The sequence below is a fragment of the Podarcis gaigeae genome (genome assembly GCF_964106915.1).
Source record: "Podarcis gaigeae genome assembly, chromosome: 5".
Lineage (NCBI taxonomy): Eukaryota > Metazoa > Chordata > Lepidosauria > Squamata > Lacertidae > Podarcis > Podarcis gaigeae.
This window is the reverse complement of record NC_139681.1, coordinates 47,692,339-47,713,850: the sequence shown is the minus strand read 5'-3', so window position 1 is coordinate 47,713,850 and position 21,512 is coordinate 47,692,339. Positions and strand designations below refer to the sequence as shown.

At 40.9% G+C, this 21,512-nt stretch overlaps 1 protein-coding gene and 1 long non-coding RNA gene across 2 annotated transcripts in view; one reads left to right on the top strand and one right to left on the bottom strand.

Annotated features, from left to right (window-relative positions):
* Window positions 1–419: 419 nt before the first annotated feature.
* Window positions 420–3,603, bottom strand: LOC310845833. Its single transcript, XR_014564988.1, has 3 exons — window positions 3,330–3,603; window positions 1,557–2,340; window positions 420–1,175 (listed from the first exon to the last, which is right to left on the bottom strand). It is a non-coding gene; the product is annotated as an uncharacterized lncRNA (long non-coding RNA).
* A 2,364-nt stretch (window positions 3,604–5,967) lies between these two features.
* WDR11 (WD repeat domain 11) overlaps window positions 5,968–21,512 on the top strand; it is a 50,364-nt gene continuing 34,819 nt past the window's right edge. The window contains exons 1-7 of the mRNA XM_083741204.1: window positions 5,968–6,344; window positions 8,148–8,259; window positions 9,088–9,241; window positions 14,575–14,748; window positions 15,700–15,886; window positions 18,671–18,836; window positions 21,067–21,181. Coding sequence (XP_083597330.1) covers window positions 6,259–6,344; window positions 8,148–8,259; window positions 9,088–9,241; window positions 14,575–14,748; window positions 15,700–15,886; window positions 18,671–18,836; window positions 21,067–21,181 — 994 coding nt within the window. The 5' untranslated portion in view covers window positions 5,968–6,258. The remainder of the gene's footprint in view (window positions 6,345–8,147; window positions 8,260–9,087; window positions 9,242–14,574; window positions 14,749–15,699; window positions 15,887–18,670; window positions 18,837–21,066; window positions 21,182–21,512) is intronic.

Here is a 21,512-nt window from a genome sequence, read left to right as displayed (position 1 = left end):
CTTGCGGGATGCTTTATTTCCACATGAATTTTTAGCAGTGAACGTAAAACTTGCTTTTTGAGCACTATTTCACAGTCAGATCAAATCATGGGGGTACTTGAGGGAAACATTTACATAAGCTCTTTCAACTCTAAAATTCAAACAGGGAACAGGCCACAATAGGAAAAATACCAAGAACTATTTTTTTCTGGCTCTCTTAACTCATGGCATGCTTCACTGAAAAAGTTAAAAATGCGAAAATAGCTTCCATCCGTCACTGCAGTAATTCATAGCAGAGGGACTCAGGAGTGGTGGCAGTTTCACCAGCAATATACTGCTGAGTGAAGCCACCATTCCACTTTGCCCTCATACCGGCAGAGGGAGAAGCAAGCTGCATCCACGAGGCGTGATACAGCTTGTTCCTCCCTCTGCTTCTTTAAACTGCTCAGCTAAGGGGTGTGCAGCTGCCCTTGCCTCAGCCAAGCAGTTTTATAGAGCTGCCACCGGCTTGCATGAGCTGGTGGCAGGGTGTGGGGCTCCATGAAACTGCTCCACAGAGGGGCCAAGTGGTTGCTGCTCTCCTCAGCCAAGCAGTTAACAGAGTCCCGAGTCTGCCGTTGGCTCGTTCAGCTGGGGGGGGGGGGAGGCCTCTTCCACCTCCCAGCTGAGTTCAGCGAAGCCCCGATACTCCTCGACTCGTACATGAGCCTGAGAGGCACTGGGACTCGCTCACTGTGTACAGCTGGGCTATGTATCTCGGCTGCTTCTTGCTTCCCTACGGCAGGAGGAAGCAGCCGAGATAAATTCCAGTCATCGTGATATAACAGCATATTTAGCTGCTGATATATCACGATGTTGAAAAGAAAGTATCGCCCAGCCCTAAACTAAATCATCAGACGGTGAGGTGTCGTTCTAATCATAGTGGCAATTGGCTTAGCTATTTCCCCTGTTGGGCAAGATGAGGCATGAATCCCAAACTTGTAAGTCAAACCCCTAATTGGGAACCACTGGTATAGAATATTCCGACTATGTGTTCGGCAGGTACCTGGGAAATGTGGGGGCACTTCAAATTTCTACATTTGTTAATATTATATTGTCCTCTACATTCCTTTTCAGCAATAGTAACATATGGTGTTTCTGCTCCCCCTGCTGGCCAGGTGCAGGTAAATCTTTTAAATGTTCATTATTGCTGACACCTTAGCCCTGTCTCATAGGGACGCGGGTGGCGCTGTGGGTAAAACCTCAGCGCCTAGGGCTTGCCGATCGCATGGTCGGTGGTTCGAATCCCCGCGGCGGGGTGAGCTCCCGTCTTCGGTCCCAGCTCCTGCCCACCTAGCAGTTCGAAAGCACCCCTAAGTGCAAGTAGATAAATAGGTACCGCTTTATAGCGAGAAGGTAAACGGCATTTCCGTGTGCTGTGCTGGTGCCGGCTTGCCAGAGAAGCTTCGTCACGCTGGCCACGTGACCCGGAAGTGTCTCCGGACAGCGCTGGCCCCCGGCCTCTTAAGTGAGATGGGTGCACAACCCTAGAGTCGGACACGACTGGCCCGTACGGGCAGGGGTACCTTTACCTTTACCTTAGCCCTGTCTAGGGAGATAGAGTCTAAACTTTTGTTGACACTGAGACCAAACCAACCAAAAAGTGAGGGGTGTGTGTGTGCCAAGGAGCTTAGTGGAGACAAGGAAGAGGTTGGAATAGCAAGCAAGGCTCCTCCATGAAGAGCCTTGGGCCAGAGGCCTTCTGCAGGCTTGCCCCCATCAAACCCAAGTGGATAGAGTCAGAGAGGAAATATCAGATGGAGGCTCTGTGGGTGGCTGAGTCCTATGTCCTGTTCTATAGCTTGAAGATGCTCCTGGATACAGCTTACTCAAGTGTCCTCTGCAGATAGCAATGCCTTCTATCAATCTTGCATGCTTCCCCAGCTACAGCTATTCCTGGGCAGGGATAGCCTGGCCACTGTAGTCAATGTGCTGGTATCCTCCAGGCTGGCTGACTGCAATGCACTCTAGACTGCCCTTTGGTCTGGTCTACAAGCTCCAGCTGGTGCAGAATGTAGTGGCTGCTGAGAGGGGCAAGTAGCTGACATATGGCACCACTATTAAAACATCTGCAATGACTGCCTTTTGGCTACCGACCAAAGTTCAACTTTCTTGTTTGCAAAGCCTTAAACAACTTGGGCTCAGACCAGCTTAGTTAAGTACTGCTTGAAGCTTTCTATCCCACCCCAATCGCTGAGAAGAATATCTATAGGAGCATCTTTGGTTGTCTCCCAAGTTGGCTAGGGTCATCTGATGTCAACACGAAACTGAGTCGTCAGGCTTAGCAGCCAAATCTTGCGGAATGCCCTTCCCTTAGAGATTCTGCAGGCATCATTCAAATTAATGTTTAAGAAAAGAAAAAATCTTAAAATTAGCTGGTGATCTGTGATTCTCCTTACACAGGGAGGCCCAGCCTCTGTGTGTGCTGAGCATGTAGGGATGTTCTCCCCGTATCTGAGGTCCTTGCAATAGTCACACACAGCACCTTGTCCTTCATAGTGCTGGGCATCTTGCTAATACCACCAAACAAGGTGCTCAAACAGATACAACTTCATAGGAGTGCAATTCCAATTCAGCATTTTCCCCTTCTCCACCGTCCCTCTCAATTATCACTTCTCTACGCATCCAACCTCCTCTCAATTATCACTTGCCTTTGCCTTCAGCCTCTCTCTTTACCTAGCAGAAGATAGCCCTGAATCACTGAGTAGCCAGTCACAACACACAAAGGCACTGGAGTGATATTATCTTTGATAACTGCAGAGAGGTGAGTAGTAGTTATCTACCAGGGCAATAACACTGGCTCTAACCTTGCTGTCAACAGCTACTGTAAATTACTATTTTTGCACTCCCCTGATGAAACTCCTCAGCAGCTCACCTAAAACTCTAAGGCTTAAAGTCTCGTAAGCTGGTGTTGCAAGGTGACACTCAATTAAAAATGCTGTAAATCAATTGGCTTGCTCCAAAAAAAAAAAGAGAGAATCAGCAAAGGCAACCTTTGAGGAGTTTCTGACAGAACAGGCACTGCTGCCTCAGGGCACTTCCAGACAATCTGTTTATTTAGCACTCCTCCTGATTTGTAATTTTTTACAATTATTATTTAATTACATTTCTATACCGTTCTTCATCTGAGGACCACAGGGCAGTTTACAATATAAAAATGCAAAAATACAAAAATATATAACGTAATAATGAACAAACACAACCCCCCCTCCCCATTTTTAAAGGCCATAGATTGTTTCATTAGCCAAAGACCTGAGAGAAGAGGAATGTTTTTGCCTGGCACCTAAGGATATATAACGAAGGCACTTTACCATTTGTCCTGAACTTTCCAGGGACAGGTCTGCACTTTAAAATTCAATGTCTGAGATCTTTTCTTTTTCTTTTCTCCCACCACGTTCCCCAAGGAAACACACTCTTTAACACTGGATCAGAACAAACAGCAATTTGGGTTTTCTGAGGACTGCAGTTTGCTGCTATTCAGCAGTAAAGAATGACTTTTTGTGGGGAAAGCACCAGGCACCAAAAAAAGCAATCAGATGGAGCTTTAAAGCACAGATCTGTGCCTAGAAATGCAGCAAAAAAGGAAGTCTGGATGAGCCCTACATCATAGTCAAGGGCTAGTTATACCATATTTTCCAATGCATTTCCCATCACCTTTCTTACTGAAAAAAGACTGATTACTTTTTTTAAAAAGCAGGTTTGTTGAACACTGGTGCATCTTGTAAAAATGTACCCCTTATTATAGACATTGTATGTGAAATTGTAGGATTGTGCTCTGGTGCCGCACCCCGAAATGTTCGGTTGCACTTCATCAGGATATACCTTGCCCATTCCCCCCCCCCCCCCCCGAAACTGGTATGTATCTGGGCAGAACAGATCTTGGCTGCAAACAAATGGGTTAGGTAAAAGGTAAAAATTGCCAGAGTGTTTCACTGCCCCATAGCAAGACCACTGATCTCTTTGATTATATGGGATGAGAGCAAAATACAGGCAGCTCTGAAGTAGCCATTGGACTACTGATTGCTTCAAATACATTGGCAGTCAGTTGGCTGCTCATATGCATAACCTGACTATGTTGGAGTGTAGTAGAAAATGCAAGTAAAGCATATTGCATTTTAATGCGTGAATGCTATCTGAATCAGACACTGCAATATTTCCATTTTATCAGCAGCTGCACAGCATCTTATGTGTGGGTGCTGTTCAATGTACAATGTTCAATGTAACTAAAGTTCCACAGCTATTGACAGCTGTGGAGAAACTTTTTACTAGTGATAGTCACACAATAAATTTTGCACAGTACCTACAGGGAAATGGGACAAGAAGCCCTATCTTTGTTACAGCCCCCCCCCTTTTAGAGGGGAGTAAGTGTAAAACTCTTGTGGGTGGCAAGAAATTGCAACATGGCAGGACTTCATACGTGATTGAAATCCTATCTGCCTCTTCTATCTAGGCATAGCAAAATATTATACTGTAGCTGTCTTTTTAAAAATGGAATGAAAAATATCCACTTCTCAGACTCTGCTCACCTTATAATAAATAACATGTGATTCCACAACATATGGGGAATCAAGGCTGGGAAAGGCCACCTTAATAGCTTTAGGGTTGGCATCAGGGGAGGAAAGTCAACCTGCACAATATGTATGCAAGATGCATCTTCCCAGAAAGTTGTGTAACCTACACAAAAAAGGCTGTGTGTCAAGAATGACACAGAAAACCAGATGTATCAATCTGGTGGTGTCTATGATAACAGCACACTGACTGGGAAACAGAATTATCCTATTGTTTCTCAAAGCATTGTTTGGAAAATGTGTTTGTCTCTTCCCATCGGGGGATTAAATTTCTGAATTATTACAATACAGTATCACAAAAACCTATACAACTCCAGATCCTACAAAATTGCTGTCACCTTGCTACCTCACAAGTCTATTCAAGCCAGACAAAGGAGAAAATAGCAATCACTCTTTGCAAACAGCTTATCAACACAAGGCATTATCCAGTACAGCAAAACCCTCAAGTAATTATAGAAAGCATGAATGGTGCAGAGCCAGGAGTAAAAGAGCAGCAGGAGAAACATTCTCTGATCTGTGCTTCCAGGGAACTTCCTTACTTCCTTAGCTGTCTGGTCGTCTTTTGTCTTCAATACAGCACCAAGCCAGCCTCTGCCCACTTGGGAAGGACAAATCACAGAGAAAGTACAAAATAACATGCTTTTCAGTCCCACAAGGCTTGTTAGGCTTAAAAATAGATATCTTCTGTAAAAAGCTGCCAGTTACCAAGCAGGAAATTATTCTTAAGGAGTTTTCATCCTTGTAACCTTGTCTTGTTTCTTTCAACCTCAAGGCAACTAGCAGCAAGCCTCTGGTTTTCAAACTGTGTTCCAGAGAACCCTTACACTCGGAAAGAGAAATGTCGGGACTAGGGGCCAAATACAGCCCATCATGCATCTCTATCTGGCCCTTGGGATTATCCCCAGGCCACACACCCCCAGGTACACTGGTCTCTAAGCCGCAGCCTTCACCAGCCCTTTTTTGCATCCTCCTTGACTGTTTTTGTCTGGCTATATACTGTATCCTTGAATTCAGGTAATACCTCTTGTTCGCCTTAGGTGAAGGGTAGGGAGGGTTCTGTGAGTGCCAAGTAGTCACATTCATAGTTCTTCTACACATACTTTTGCTTCTGGCATCATTGGCACGCCGCCCTCCGCCAAAAAAACACAAAAAACCCTCCCAAAATAAATTAGAATTACGAATATCGTGCATTTTCCTGCTCTAGATTTAGTTACATCTCCTTCGTTCCTCTGAACAATCCCTGCCTCCTCGCTCTATCGCAAGGCAGTAAAATAATAAATGTCAGAAATCCCGTTCGCGTGATTAAAGCCAGAAACTAAAGGCAATGTCTGCTATGAAGGCTCCTGAGCATGCTCAAAAGAGAACGAAGGCGGGTTAAGCAACAGCAGTTTCCGTTGCCTTAGTACGCGGAAAAGAATCAGCCGGGAGCCCTGCCCAATCTTTCCTTTCCCACCCCCTCGCCCCCAACACAAACTCCAAACTGAACTATCATTTGGGGGCGGAACCAATCTTCTTCAGCTGAGGGGGTACACCGGACCAGTCGGGGAGATGGATTGGTGGTGCGCCATCTAACGGAGATCGCTTCCTTCCTTAGTTCTCCGTAGGTACTTTTCCCTGACCTGTCGGCCGCTCTGGCCCACCGGTCCGCCCCCACCTTGTTCCCTTTACAGCCATGCAGCCCTACATGGTCAACATCAAGCTGTCGGCCCGGACCCTCACCGGGGCGCTCAACCCGCAGAACCGAGGGGCGGCGGACTGGTGAGTGGGGGAAGCGGCGAGGGACCGGGGAGGAGGCGGGCACAGGCCACCCAGGCCAGCGGGGGACACAGAGAGGGTCGTTATAGCTCCGCGCGAGCTACGAGAGAGAGAGGGAGAGAGAGGGAGAGAGAGGTGGCTGTCCCATCTCACATGCTGGAGCCCCGTAGACTTCAGCGAGGCTTACTCGGGAGTAGGCGAGCACAGGGTCGCAGTGTATAGGCGTGAGAGGGGCGCCTAAGACCCACCAGCCTTATGGTCCTAATGTGAGAGAGGATTTTAGGGGCCAAGGATCCACTGTTTCCCTGAGGCTTGCAAGCTGCTAATGGCAGTTGAGTGAAGTTCATAGAGCCTTCAAGAAGAGCTACATAATGCAAACTATTGCTAAAGCCTGTATGGGGTTATGGTGCAAGAGTGTGTGTGTGTGTGTGTGTGTGTGTATACAGTGCTTTTTTCTGGGGGTACGCAGGGTAAGCATTCCCGTAAATATTTTGTGAATCTTTGTGCTTTTGTCTATTTACTGTACTGTTTTTATTTTTCCCGATTTGAACTATAAAATGGTGATTTTCTTGAGACAAATTAGGAGTACAGTGGTACCTCAGGTTACAGGCGCTTCAGGGTACAGACTCTGCTAACCCAGAAATATTACCTCGGGTTAAGAACTTTGCTTCAGAGTGAGAAAAACAAAAATCGTGCGGCGGGGGCGGGGGGAGGCCCCATTAGCTAAAGTGGTGCTTCCGATTAAGAACAGTTTCAGGTTAAGAACGGACCTCCAGAATGAAATAAGTTCTTAACCCGAGGTACCACTGTACCCCTAAACATTTTTTTAAAAAAAGCACTGTGTGTGTGTGTTTATGGATGGAACCAGTGCTTCCCCCCCAAAAAAAAATGTTTAGGGGTACTCTCATTTTCCTGCTGATATTGAAATACCACTTCTCAATGAGGCTAAACTTAGATTCACAAAATGGTTAGTGGTATGTGTCCCCCCAGAAAAAAGCACTGTTTGGAACATGTGTGGGCTGACATAATATGTAACTGTTTGACTTCTCCACCAAAGGCACGCTCTTTCCAAGGTCCCCCAAGACAGACGGGTGCCAGCCATGTGTGGGTTAAGAAAAGGATGACAGGTGTAGTGCTTGATTATGGGAGCGGGCAGCATCATGGGTGTGTGAGCTTTGGCAATTGGGTTGATTTCAATTAAGTATAGGATGAAGAAACTCGAACTGGTTTGGTTGGCATCTTTCTGTCTCGGGAGACAACAGAAGAGTGCACCTTTGGGGGTAAAGTCAAACCGTTGGGGGTGTTACAGTGCTTGCTGTGGCTGTAGAGACCCATACAGGAGAGGTGTGTTTTGTTGCAGCCTGTCCTTATTAAGCAGAAATGAAAGCTGTTTGTAAAACACTTAAGATGTCACGAGCGGAGGGATTTAGGGTAGGGTAGAAATAAAAGCACAAGACGTGCCTTCACTGGAAAACTGAAGGGAAAATCTCCTGCAGTTAGTAAATACAACAATTTGGGGGTTCTTTTTATGCGTAGGAGTGGTTGCCAAAAGATTCTTTCAGTTCTCTAGTGATTCAGCTAGAGCTGCTTTCACTTCCCCCTTTTTTTTTGGAGTGGAGGATGTTTTGAGACATTCAGTGACTATAACTTTGGATCTAATTTATTTCCATAATTTATATACCACTTAACACCAGTCTCCAAGCAGTGTAGTTTAATCATGCATTTCATATATTTTGGCTTTGTTTTTATTCTACGGCTTACCAGAATTATGTTTCTGTGTCTGACAGTATGATTACTATTTTCTAGGGGCTGGCAAGGGTTGATTGCATATGGATGCCATTCTCTCGTTCTGGTTATTGATTCCAAGACTGCCCAGACCCTACAGGTTTTGGAAAGGCACAAAGCTAATGTTGTCAAGGTAAGTTAATAACACATATCTTTGAAACATTGTAACGTGTTTAATGTAAAAATCAGGTAAGAGAAAATAATCAAACAGCAACCCTATCATGTTTAGGCAGTAATTACATTTGTTTTCATAATGCTGTTTCAGTTGTAAGAAATAACAAGTGTATTGCTATCTAACCACACCTCTTGACAGAAGTGTTCATGTTCAATGTTCCAGTGAGCCATTATTTTCAATCAAGATATTTCATTCCTATCGTCCAATTCTCTTATTATTATTTTTTACCTAACGTTCAACATTTCGTAGCTACAGAGTATATTCAGAGGCTACAGAGTATATTCAATCTTCACTGGGCTCTTGTGGGGGGAGGTGCTTGTTATGTTTTTTTTTTTAAGTTTGTTGTACTTCTCCACATCTTGGTTGTCCTCCTCATGCTTTGGTTTAATTTCTGTCAGCACTTACCACTTGAGTTCACTGTCAGAGAGAGTGCTGTGAATTTGAAATTTGTTAATTTCAAATTGCCATATAAGAATACTGATGGTATTAGATTTGTTTGCGCCTTGGGATTTATTCACTCTTCCCAATTCATTTATTACTTACTATACAACCTCGTGCTATAGATTTGTAAGTTGCATATACTAGTATTAGTCTCAGGTTCTAATTTCTTCAGTTCCATTATTTATTTATTTATATTAAATTTATATACCTGCCTTCATTTGTAGATCTCAGGGTGGTTCATAACATAAAAATACAGTATAAAAACACAATTCATTAAAAATAGTATTTCATGCTTCTGTTTATGTTACAAATATCTCTGAATGTTACTTATCTTCCTATGTTTAGGTTAAATGGGCTAAGGAAAACTACCATCACAATATTGGATCACCTTATTCTTTGCGCTTGGCTTCTGCTGATGCCACTGGAAAGATCATTGTTTGGGATGTTGCTACAGGAGCTGCTCGCTGTGAAATACAAGAGCACACCAAACCCATTCAAGGTAAGGAAACTTTTGTGTGTGTGTGTGTGTGTGTGTGTGTTACACCATCATTCAGTAATACAGTGGTACCTTGGGTTACATACGCTTCAGGTTACATACTCCGCTAACCCAGAAATAGTACCTCAGGTTAAGAACTTTGCTTCAGGATGAGAATAGAAATTGCACGCCAGTGGTACAGCAGAAGCAGGAGGCCCCATTAGCTGAAGTGGTGTTTCAGGTTAAGAACAGACCTCCAGAACGAATTAAGTTCTTAACCTGAGGTACCACTGTAAATGGATTTGCTAGCTAAAAGAAGAAGGTTACAAACAATAAGTAGTCAATCTGTATACTTCCATTTACATTCAAGTAATTCCTGCATGTGTGTTCCTTCTTGCGTGGAAGACATATTTCATATACCTGTTTTTAAACATTTAATTTGCTTTGCTGGTGGGACTTTTTTTTTTTAATAAATATTTTATTACGATTTTTAAATAAAAATGCAAAAATAAAGAAACAGAATAACATATATCATAACATACTTTCTTAACATCTTTGGACTCCCTCACACCTCCCGCTCCCATTTGCATCGTTGTCAATTCTTGCCCGCAATTTATCATCTTGTTTACAATCTTGTGTCAGGTTCATTTAAATATAATCTGTTAGTTCTCCAATAGATTTATAAGTTTTCCTCAAACTTTTTTATCCTTTTAATTATCTAATTTAGTGGTGCACAATTATTTATGATCTAGCATCCTTTCTTAACATTCAACCAAATTACAATGTTTTTTTAAATAAGTCTTGAATTTCTTCCAATCTTCTTCGGCCCTCTCCTCTCCCAGGTCTCGGATTCTGCCAGTCATCTCAGCTAGTTCCATATAGTCCATCAGTTGCATCTGCCATTCTTCCAGCGTGGGTAGATCTTGAGTTTTCCAATTCTTAGCGATAAGTATCCTTGCTGCCGTTGTTGCGTACATGAAAAATGTTCGGTCCCTCTTTAGCACCTTCTGGCCGACAATGCCCAAAAGGAAGGCCTCTGGTTTCTTAGTGAAGGTATACTTAAATACCTTTTTCAACTCATTATATATCATTTCCCAGAAAGCCTTCACTCTAGGGCAAGTTGCTGGTGGGACTTTTGAATAGGACTGTACTGTAAGTATATCTGTTAGGAAAGTCCAGAGGCCCAGGATGGTGAGAAGTTTAGAAACCGAATCCTGTGAGGAATGGTTGAAAGAGTTGAGTGGGTTTATTCTGGAGGAAGATTTAAGAGGAGACAAGATAGTGGTCTTCAAATATCTGAGGGGCTCTCATGCAGAATAATAATAATAATAATAATAATAATAATAATAATAATAATAATAATAATTTTTTATTTATACCCCGCCCTCCCCAGCCAAGGCCGGGCTCAGAGCGGCTTACAAGCAATAATAAAAACAAGATGAATGGTTACAACTTAAAAACAAAAATAAAACACATTAAAATAATGGAACATTAAAATATTAAAATGTAGCCTCATTTTAATATGTAGCCTCCTCAGAAGATGGAGCAGGCTTGTTATCTGCTGCTCCAGAGCACAGGTCTGCAATTAATGGGCGCAAAGTGCATGAAAGCGGATTTTAGTTGAACATTAGTTGGCTTTCTAAGTTGGTTGAGGCCTCTTGTTTAAGTGAAGCTTGGAACAGCCACCTGTTATGGAGGCTGTGGTTGCATCCTGCAGTGCAGATCCTACATTGAGCAGGGAATTGGGATTAGATGATTCTTAGGTCCCTTCCAACTCTATTATGCAATGGTAAATCCTTGCATTTCAAGGTCATAACTCTCTCCTTATCTCACCTCCTCTGGGCATAACAATCTCCCCCCTTAGTTTTCTGTACCCACTACCCCCTCTCACATTCTCCGTGGTCTTACAGCTTCCCTTGGTTTATTTGTCCAATATTGACTTACTGTCTCGTACTGCTGACAAAGTCTAATAAATATAAACGACCCTCAATTTATTGTGTGGTTTATACATTTTGAAAAATGTGTTTATTTCAGTGTTCTGTTGCTCCTATCTGTTTCTATTAGTGCCATAGGGAAAGGGTTTAAAACCTGCAGAGTTGGGCTTCTACAGACTTTCCAGCCTTGTTAAATATGACAAACAATGCCCCATTGTTCAAGGCTACCCTAAACTTGTTAGCTCAGTTTCTGGAGAAGGCCACTCCGTCGCTAGGCAACAGTGAATTAGTTCAGCAGCTGCATTTCAGCTTGTGGTACAGGTTGTATAACTGCCGATTTGCATCCACAACCAACAAACTACACTATCACTGAAGCTTGCATACCCAGACTTGTTCATATTTTTTGCTTCATCACAATGCCTGGCAGGTGGGGGATGAAATTTGGGGTCTTTATGTGAAAAGTAACAGGTATCTTGAAATAAGCCTATGATATTTCTCTTGATGATGCCAGCAAAGCAATATTGGAGAAGACTGATTATGTTATAGACTAACTTGCAAAAATGAAACATTGTATAGAGTGGTTGAGCCCCTGCAAAAGGTCTTCATGTTGTCTCTATCTTCTTTTTCAGCCCTTTGGTATCATGTAATTGATCTAAGATAGATTTGGTTTAAAATCTAATAAAGGTATTTATGGTAACCCTGACAGATGTATCATTATCAAATGGCACTAACTGCTAATTTAATATCTTTCAATAAAAGGCAGTACAGTGGTGCCTCGGGTTAAGTACTTAATTCGTACCAGAGGTCTGTTCTTACACCTGAAACTGTTCTTAACCTGAAGCACTATTTTTGGGTTAGCAGAGTCTGTAACCTGAAGCGTATGTAACCTGAGGTACCACTGTAATAATATACAGGGATTCCCCTTTAAATTGTGGACTGTGGCATCTTGAGCAAAAAGAAAATACTGTATTCAACATTTTCTCTCTCATTCTGCCTCCCCCCATTAATGCCCTCTAATGTCTCTCAGTTCTCTTGTGGCACTCCACTCTCTCTCCCCCTCCCGACTTTCCAGGAAGCTGTGCATCTCCTGCTGTGTATAATGCTGCCCACATTCCTCATTATCATCACAGTTATAGATGTCTTTTATTCCTGAAGTAAAATTCACAGCATCTTGGTGAAATTTAATTTCCAGCATGGGTTTTCATGAATAATTGATAGTTTGCTTGCCAAGTTGTCTCATAAAACTTTTCATGTACCATAATGACCCAAAGATTCCACCCCCACCCCTTTACTGCATTGCTAAAAAGCTGGTGAAGTTACGCGAAATCTGTGTTGATTGCTTCTGATGATGATGTGGAAAAGGAAATGGTCACAATGCATAGCTTAACTATTCAATGCTGAATACTTTTATCTAATACTAAGTTGTTTAATTGCTGAAAAGGTTTTGCTGTTATTTAGTTCTGATGTTTCTCTGTGGATACATTCATTATCTATTAAGCTGCCCACATACGTAAGGTAATCTTTAATGCATTCCTCAATTGTTGGCAACATAAAAATGAAAGCATTGTAATTCCCTTCCAATAATTATTCACATTCTCTTCAGAATTCATTTTTCTTAGATGTCATTTTTACTTATTAATTTTAGCTTCCTCTGTCACAGATAAGGAATAGTTTAAAATGAGAACAATGATATATAGATTACTTTTTCCCACTGATGGAGGTGGCTGATGCCCACATCATTTTTTGGCCCTGTCTCCTTTTTTGCTCTGTTTTAGAAGTAGCAGCCCATTTGTGTTATGCCACACACCAAATTGCAGCAAAATTGTGTCATGCAACATATCCAACTGCAGCCATTTTCTGGCTGGCACTCCATAACATTTTCTCAAAACTCCAGATGTGCCCACTGGCCCCAAAAGGTTGGCAACCTCTGACATAGAGTTTAGTTTTGTGAAGACTTAGGTATTATTTTAAATCGCTTCAGGACTTTCCTAGTGAAAAGAGATGTTACAGCATAATCCTAAGGTTTTGATTTATTAGATTTGTAAGTGCCATTTGAAGATCTTTATTGCTAGCTGATGGGCAAAGAAATAAAATCTACACCAATTATGTCAGATATTCTGTCCTGGAACAGTTATTGATCTGAGCCCTGGTGATCCTAGCTGTAAAAAAATAAAAAGACTTCATGATTAAGATTTGCTGAAACAACTTACTGCTTAAAAAGTGCAATTGAAATATGAATTCTCTTCAGTGAACTTAGTGGCAGGTTTTGGGTTTCTATTTCATTTTCCATGCTTACCTGTGAAATACAGAATGTTTATTAATTGGTTGCCTTTAATCAAGTTGTCATTCATCTCTGTTGCCCATGGGGTGGGTGGCTAAAATTATTCCACCAGAATTTTTTGTCCATTTAACATTTATAAGCCACTTGCTAGAACAAAAGACCTCTAAGCGGCTTACAATTTTCTTGGAAGCACAGAAGAAACATCTGCAAAAGTGCTAGTTTCACAGACCTAAGTGCTTAAATGGGCATACACTGGATCAAGTAAACAGGTCTCAAACTGTTGATTGATTTATATACTAATAAATAGCACCTTGAATTTGGCCCAGTAACACATTGGCAGCCAGTGCATATCTCTGAGCAGGGCATTGTATTATGTCTGGGTCTCCTGTCAGTGGAGAATACTACAGCATAATTTGGATTGCTGTTTGTAGCTTGAAGTAATCCAATATTGATGTCACCTGTGCCTGAATTATTAAAGTCACCGTATCTGTTGGAATTAATTCATAACTATGAAAGTTGCAAATACAGCATTAGGTAACGTTGGCAGCTTAAAAGTTTTTAGCTAAACTTTGCTAAATACAAGTAAATAAGCATGCTAGGGAAAATATTTCCAATGCGCCTTGAAAAATTTCTGCATTTTCTGTTAACAAAGGGAAAATGCAATTTACACTTGCACACTTATGTGGGTTTGGCTCAGGATTCCTTAACTGCTGGTTTTTACTAGCTTCAGTCCCTTTTGATGTCAAGCTCTACCCATGTACAAGTGCCATGTTCTTTCACTGATTACAAATGTTCTGGGATGTCCTTGGGCGAGATACATTGGCAAGGGTTGGCAGCAGGACTTGGCTGAGTTGTGTGACCTCTTGGGACCATGAGTTTGTATGAGGAAAGAGGTGCTGGCTGTGCGTGCCTCTCGTTACTTGTAAGATGGTTTGAGCAATTCTGGTATCAGTTTTTCTTTTTACATCACTAATGAGAGCTCTAACTTTATGTTTTACTGATGCCACATTCTGATATTTGCCTCAGAAACCTAGAAGATGAAAAGGGGAGCTGTTATTTTTAGTTCCAAGATTGACTGACTGTTTTAATCTCTCCCTCTTTTTCCTCCACCTTTCCTTTCCTTTACTTTTACTTTTTGACAGACATGCAGTGGCTGTGGAATCAGGATGCCTCTCGAGATCTTCTCCTTGCAGTTCACCCACCAAATTACATAGTGTTATGGAATGCAGATACTGGCACAAAACTCTGGAAGAAAAGTTATGCAGAAAACATACTTTCTTTTTCGTTTGATCCCTTTGATCCTTCAAATTTGACATGTGAGTTCTGTTTTAGGAAAGTATGTTACCTTTCTGTTCTACAGGACTGAATATTGCTGTCATACAAAATCTTGCTGTTAGATTGTAACATGTGCCACAGAGGCTTAAAAATGCAACATGAGAACTGAGAGTGAACAACACCGGACAGCTTCATTAACCTTGTGTTATTTTAGAGGTAGTTTGTGGGGGAAATGAATCTGAATGGTCAAATAAGATTGTGAAGGGAAGTCATGAATTCGTAGTTAATTACAAAGTTTGCTTCAAGTCAAAGTTGTGGAGGGTGAAATTGTAGCTCATATTACAATGCAAATACAGCTTTATCATGCCTATGGGGTGTAATAATTAGAAACGAGGAAATAGCTTCTGTGTATTACATGTGAAGAGATACGTAGCTTGGCATGTTCATTCAGAAGATGGTCCCATTAAATTCACTGGAACTTGCTTTTGGGTGAGTTGTATAGGACTGCAGCTCTCTCTCTCTATATATATATATTCTTATATAAAGTGTTGCATATAAGAATTGGCAGCATTTTCCAACCAGATTCCTTGTACTACAAGTCCCCTTAGTCTCACCAAGCATGGCCAGTGGTCGGAGATTATGGGAATTGTGCTCCAAAACACCTTGAAGGTGCCTGGTTGGGGAGATTGCTTTGGGATAACACAATATAGTTGAGGAGCTGCAAGTAGGTGAAAGTTAGTGAAGGGCAACTGTGTCTGCCAGTAACCTTACATAATTTTTTTTTAAGAGTTAAACTTTTATGGCCTCAAATAAGAATGGGTCATCTATCACTCTTTTCCACAAGGATGTTCCTTTTATCAGTTTGCCATGTATTTCAGCATTCGTAAAATTTGTTACCACTTTTCATTCCAGAAGTACATTGAAAAGTGAAATGCTACTATCAAATCTCTCCTCATATTTTACAGTAATAACTGTCTCTTTTCTTGGTGCAGTGCTTACAAGTGAGGGGATAGTGTTCATTTCAGACTTCTCTCCTTCCAAGGCTCCTGTCAGTTCAGGGAAAAAGGTTTACATTTCCAGCCCTCGTTCTAGTCCTGTTCATAACAAGCTGGTATCTGCTGCAGGGGCTAAAAAGGCCTTGGACAAAGTAAAAATTCTCATCACTAATGAAAAACCAAGGTAAGTCTTAAGCATGTGTTTTCTACTGTGCTCACAAGACTTGTTCTATATAGATAAATCTATATAATACCTACAGTGCAAGGCATGTTGTTCTGGCTAATCAAGAATGTGATAGGGTAAGCCCATTATTCCATTTTTGTGCTTGAGACCTGGGATTGCTGTCAGTGTTTCAAGCCATATATGGCTGTGAAACATCAGGCTTTCAGAATTAGATATTTCCTTTATCCATGTAGACATGGTTACTTACCAGTTTTCCCTTTGTGACTTAAGTTATCTTGCTTCAAAAAAGTTTATTTACTTTTTCACTTTTGAAACAAGATTGCTGCCAACTGGAGCAGACTTCTGTTGGTGCAACCAGCACAACCAGCTTGTGCAATCCATCCTGTGCACCCTTGAAATCTGCTCCGGTTAGTCAGGGCATCATTTGGAGCAAATTTTGGGGACGTGTTGGAGACTGCTTGCGGGGTGAGGAGAGGAAAGCGAAGTCCCAATGCACAAATGTAAGTCAACATTGGATTCCTCTCAAAGGGAAGCAATGAGTAATTTTCTACTCTAAGAAGTGATGATTGGGTCAGCTCTACCAATAGGTAAGGGAAGGCAGCTCATTTTCAGATTTTGAAGTACCATTGCAGGGCAGAAAATCATAAGTTATTAGGTTTTTTTATATTCTTTTGCCATTTGAAGGTGGTCTTACATACAATTTATTGTTTGTCTTGGCCAGTAGGGCTGTTTCTGAACAAAGATGACATTATACCCGTGGCTCCCAGCATGGGGCACATGCCCCACAGGGGGGCAATTTGATTATTTGATTTTTAAGGGGGCCAATTTGAGAATGAGTTATTAACAGTTAATGGCCTTTTAGGTTGCCTCCACATGAGTAGGAGTTCTTTTTGAATAATAAGAATTATATGTCACCGGGGGGGGGGGGTCGTCAGGATTTTAGAGATGCTTAAGTAGGGCATGGCCAAAAAAAAGGTTGAAAACCAATTCATTATATTCAGTAAATAAGCCAGTTGGACCTTTCAATACTTTCTTTGAATGGACAATGGACTATAAACTACTGCGTGCATTTTCAAGCACTGGAATTCATGGACAAGTTCCAATGATTTGGATTCTGAAAAAAGCAGTACCCTGAATCATCATCTCATGAAAAAATGAGGGTGCATGATAATTGTCATTATAAACTGCCCAGAATAAAAATTTCAGTAATGCAATAAGAACATTTGAAGGGAGGGATGGGTATCTTTGTTGTTGGTTGGTTGGTTGTATTTGTTGTAGCATAAAAAGAATAAGTTTATATAAATTGCTTCAGAATTTATCTATTTGTTCACATGTGGTGGTATTTCTACATGGTTGTGGGGCATTTGAGAATGATCGCAGGGAGGAAATGTGGTAAAAATTGGCTTCCTGATTATGTAGTCTGCTGGAAAGCTCTCCTGTAAAAAGCCCTGTTTAAAATGCGTGCTCTTTTGTGGGTCTTGGAAGTGTCTACTGGTGTGTAAATGTGTGTGGGGGGGGGGGAGGGAGAAATCTCTATGTTGATTTTTAAAATATTACCACCTATTAAACTTGATTATTGCATTTTGATATTTTTCCTGCAAACAATTAAACATAGCACAATTTTCCTTCTTTGTTGCTGTTTTTTATTCTGAATACCTTTAAATGTGTCAGTAATTGTTTTAACAAATTCATCAGACTGTATTGTGAATTAGTGCTGAATGCAATATGTTAATGTTGGTAAGATCAATACTTTAATGAGAGCTTTAAGTTTTGAACAATAGGCTTGATGGCATCTCATTTTGCAATTCTTTGTGAAATGTGATCTCGTGTCAACTGAAAGGGCATGAAAAGCCTAGAACTATTTACATTTCCTCCTTGTCAAAAAGGAAACTAGTGGGGCAGCTGCCGTTTCTTTGTTGCCCAGTAGTGATAGAAGTATTTTCGGTGATGACTTGCACATGCCCTTAAGAATTATGCGTCTTTCCCAAGTTTCATTGATTTCAGTGGGACAATTAACTTTGTCTGAATTGGAGCCTTTTATTAGGATTAGACATATGTAAGTGCTTGCCCTATTCCATGTCCCTCTCAGATTGCTTTAAATGGGTACATGCAGGTATGAATAAGCTGCAAAGGCTGAAATATTATAAATAAATGTGATATAATGGTGGTGAATTTCCATTTTTCTTTTGCTGTTCTCTGTAATCAGGGATGGGAGAAGAGGGCATTGAACATGACAGGTGGGTTATCGTAGCTAAAAACTAAAAGGGTGTGATGGTGGTGTTTGTAAACCCATGTAGGGAGCCTGGGTTTACTCCAGAACCTAAACCTGCGATTGCAACTGATCCTGGTTCTGTATGATGTTTCCAAAGGCACATTTGTCACAGTTTACATGTTCAGGTTTATACTTAAAACTTAGGTGTATACTTGAATATAACCTGTAAGTTTGTTCTCACCATCCAACCAATACGTCTGCTCAGTTAATGAAAGAACCCTCTTTTTCTTGGCCCGGGCAAAACCCTTTAAAAATGCTTACTGCTTCCCTTAGTAACTAATGTAATGGCTCGGCTGTTCTTAAGAACGTGGAGAGATGCTGCTTCTATAGTTGCATGATCAATTATTGATGAGAGAAGCATCTGAGATGGGCTTGGTAGCTGTTTGCAAAGCTTGATTACATATAGCTGTTTAATTTGATCATAGATTGCATTTTGTAAATTTGAACACTTGAAATCCTGGCCCCTTTGCAATGAAATGTATTTTAATAAGACTTATTTGTGATGTGTCTAGTGCTGAATCAGTAACACTGAATGACTGCCTTCAGCTATCCTACCTGCCTTCCAAGCGAAACTACATGTTGTTACTCTACCCAAGAGAAATCTTGATTCTTGACCTTGAAGTAAACCAGACAGTAGGTGTGATAGCAATCGAAAGAACAGGAGTGCCTTTCCTCCAGGTAATAAATCCATCTTGCCATTGTGCATGCCTTCGTTTTCATTTTATCTTTAGATTTCCATTCGGCCCTGTATTTGTCCAAAGCTGTAGATGACACAAGAGACAAAACACTTTAATTTGCAGGCTAAATGCCGCCCTGTGCTAAATAAGCTTGTTTCTTCCACAAAGCATTTCCCAAAGGTTTTATTGAGACTTAGTGGCTTGGCTCACTTGCTCTGTTTCCTTATGGAATACAGATGTTTCTGTTGATACACTGGATGTGTGCAAAAATCATCCAATACAAAAGCTGTGAGTCAGTGAGGAACATGAAAGCAAAGGTTGATTGCTAAAAAAATAAACTAACCTTGAAGGGGCATTACAACTGACAGCTATAACCTTGAGATCACTTTTTCCTCCTTGCTAGCGCTATTCCAGAATAATTGTTGACAATTTGATTGATGTGAGCTGTTGAAGATTGTGGGTGACAAAATGGAGAATAGAACATAAGGCTGTAATCCAAATCTACTTACCTGGGAGTAAGCCTCATTGAACTCAATAGGACTTACTTCCGAGTAGGCATTGCTAGGCTTCGCAAAGTGTATTTTATAAAAACCCACAAATACAATAAGCAGTTGCTGGGTTTTTCTTGTGATGCTGGTAGTCTTGCGATCAATGTGTAGTGAAAAGCTGTAAGGTATGAGACACTTAAGAGTCTGACATGACCAATGATTCAGCTCTTTAGTGTCTGCTAGAAAAATCCACCTCATTTTGTGGTATTATAAAAATTACTAAAGTGGAAACAACCCCATAGTGAAAAGAAATGGCATGTTATACTTGTTTAGAAGTTTCCTCCAACAAAGGCACAAGCTTATTTGAACATCTGTTTCTGCTTGGTTAGGCAGCTAAGTCATGTCTGAAGCCTTATCTGAGCTGCCTTGATCTTTTAGAATATTTCTTTATGTGAGCTAAAAAGAAATAATGCTAAGCTTTATAGCTTTTGTCTGAAACTAAAATGTGTGTGTTTTCTCACTTATGTGGATGGTTCGCATTTATGGCTGCTAAGATGGTGCTATTTTGAATGTATTCATAAAAAAATAAAATTCACCTTCATGTGATTATGACATCAGAGGTTTATTATTTTAAGAAAAGAATTAAAACCTGAATGATTCCATTGATACAAGCACTCATGTGTATTATTAAGACAGAGTAGCTGAATTCCCCCCTATAATTAAACAATAATATTGTTTTAACTAAATAATAATAAATAACTATAATCAGCTTTCAAGACATCTGAAAAATTGTTCATTGCAAAGCTGCCTGTAATTGGGTGTCCTGTCAGACATTTAGTTTTTTAAATCTCATTCCCCAGTCTTTCTTTTGTGCTTGGTATCTCCATCAGTGGAGGAACAGCTGAAGAGGGGGTTGGTTAGAGCCTCTCATTTGATGTTTAAAGACGTGGTGTACCTTCTGGTTGTCATATGATGTGCAGTTTTCCTAAACTGGATGTTCTCACTATACATATATACCCAAGGTTTTCTATACAAATTCTAAGGTGTGGTTCTTTAGGCGGTATTAAGTTCTTTAGGCGGTATTAAACTAAATTATTGCATGAGCGGAACAACTTCATCTTGTACAATGGCAACTTTGCCCTTCTTCACTCCCTCTGTGTACCCTGTGCTGCCCCCAAATCCTGTCCAAAGGGTGGAGGGAGCCTCGGATCAGATTTAGGGGTATGTGGGTCAAGGAGAAGGGGAAAATGTCCTGTTGTGCAATCTTATGTGCTGCTTGTGCACTTATTTAGATCAGTACTTTGCACTGCTGTTTACAGGGAAATTGCCCACTGTAGGGGGACAGGACACCTTCTATCACCCATAATCCTTCTAACTTTATATGATGTTAAGTGTGCATTTACTCTAAGCAGTAAATTACTTATTAGCATTAATAATTAACATTTTCAGCCCTTTCTTTTTGGCAAGTAACCTGCCAGACTACCCTGTGACATATACAAGTGTGTGTGCAATTGGGAAAAATGGATTGATAGAGTTCTGTTTGTCTAATAAAATAGTAGGCTTTTAAAAAATGAGTCCCATCCTATTCCATAGTGAATAATGGGTCAACAAACTTTTAGGACGTTTGAGATATCTGTAACAAGTCCTCCTCTTGTTTACGTGATTTGTGCAGGTTTATTAATATGGAGGGTATGATTTCAACGTGAAGAATAATATTAAACTTGGGGGTTCTTGTTTGTTTAGGTAATCCCATGTTTTCAACGTGATGGGTTGTTCTGCCTGCATGAAAATGGCTGTATTACTTTGAGAGTTCGCAGATCTGTTGGTTGTATAAACAGTACATTAAACGAAGATCCAGGTGAGCAAGCTACTCCAGTCTACTGAACTAGGTATCTAGCGTTTGAAGTTACAAATTCAATGTTACAACCAAAATTTGCATTTATTCTTATTAAAACTTGGACCATCAGTTTTCCTAGCTGTATCATTTCCAGTATAGTAAATAACTTGAAGGTGTTTGATTACACAAGTCAAATAAAATCCCTCCACCTGGCCCAATGCTGAGATGGAGATGAGTGTAATTCCAACTTTGGCCTTGCCTTTCGCTGGCAAATATTGCTGCGTTGGCCAGCAATATATGTAGCACTCACACTGAAATAGGTTAGTGACCCCTGGCACAGATTCATTAAAAT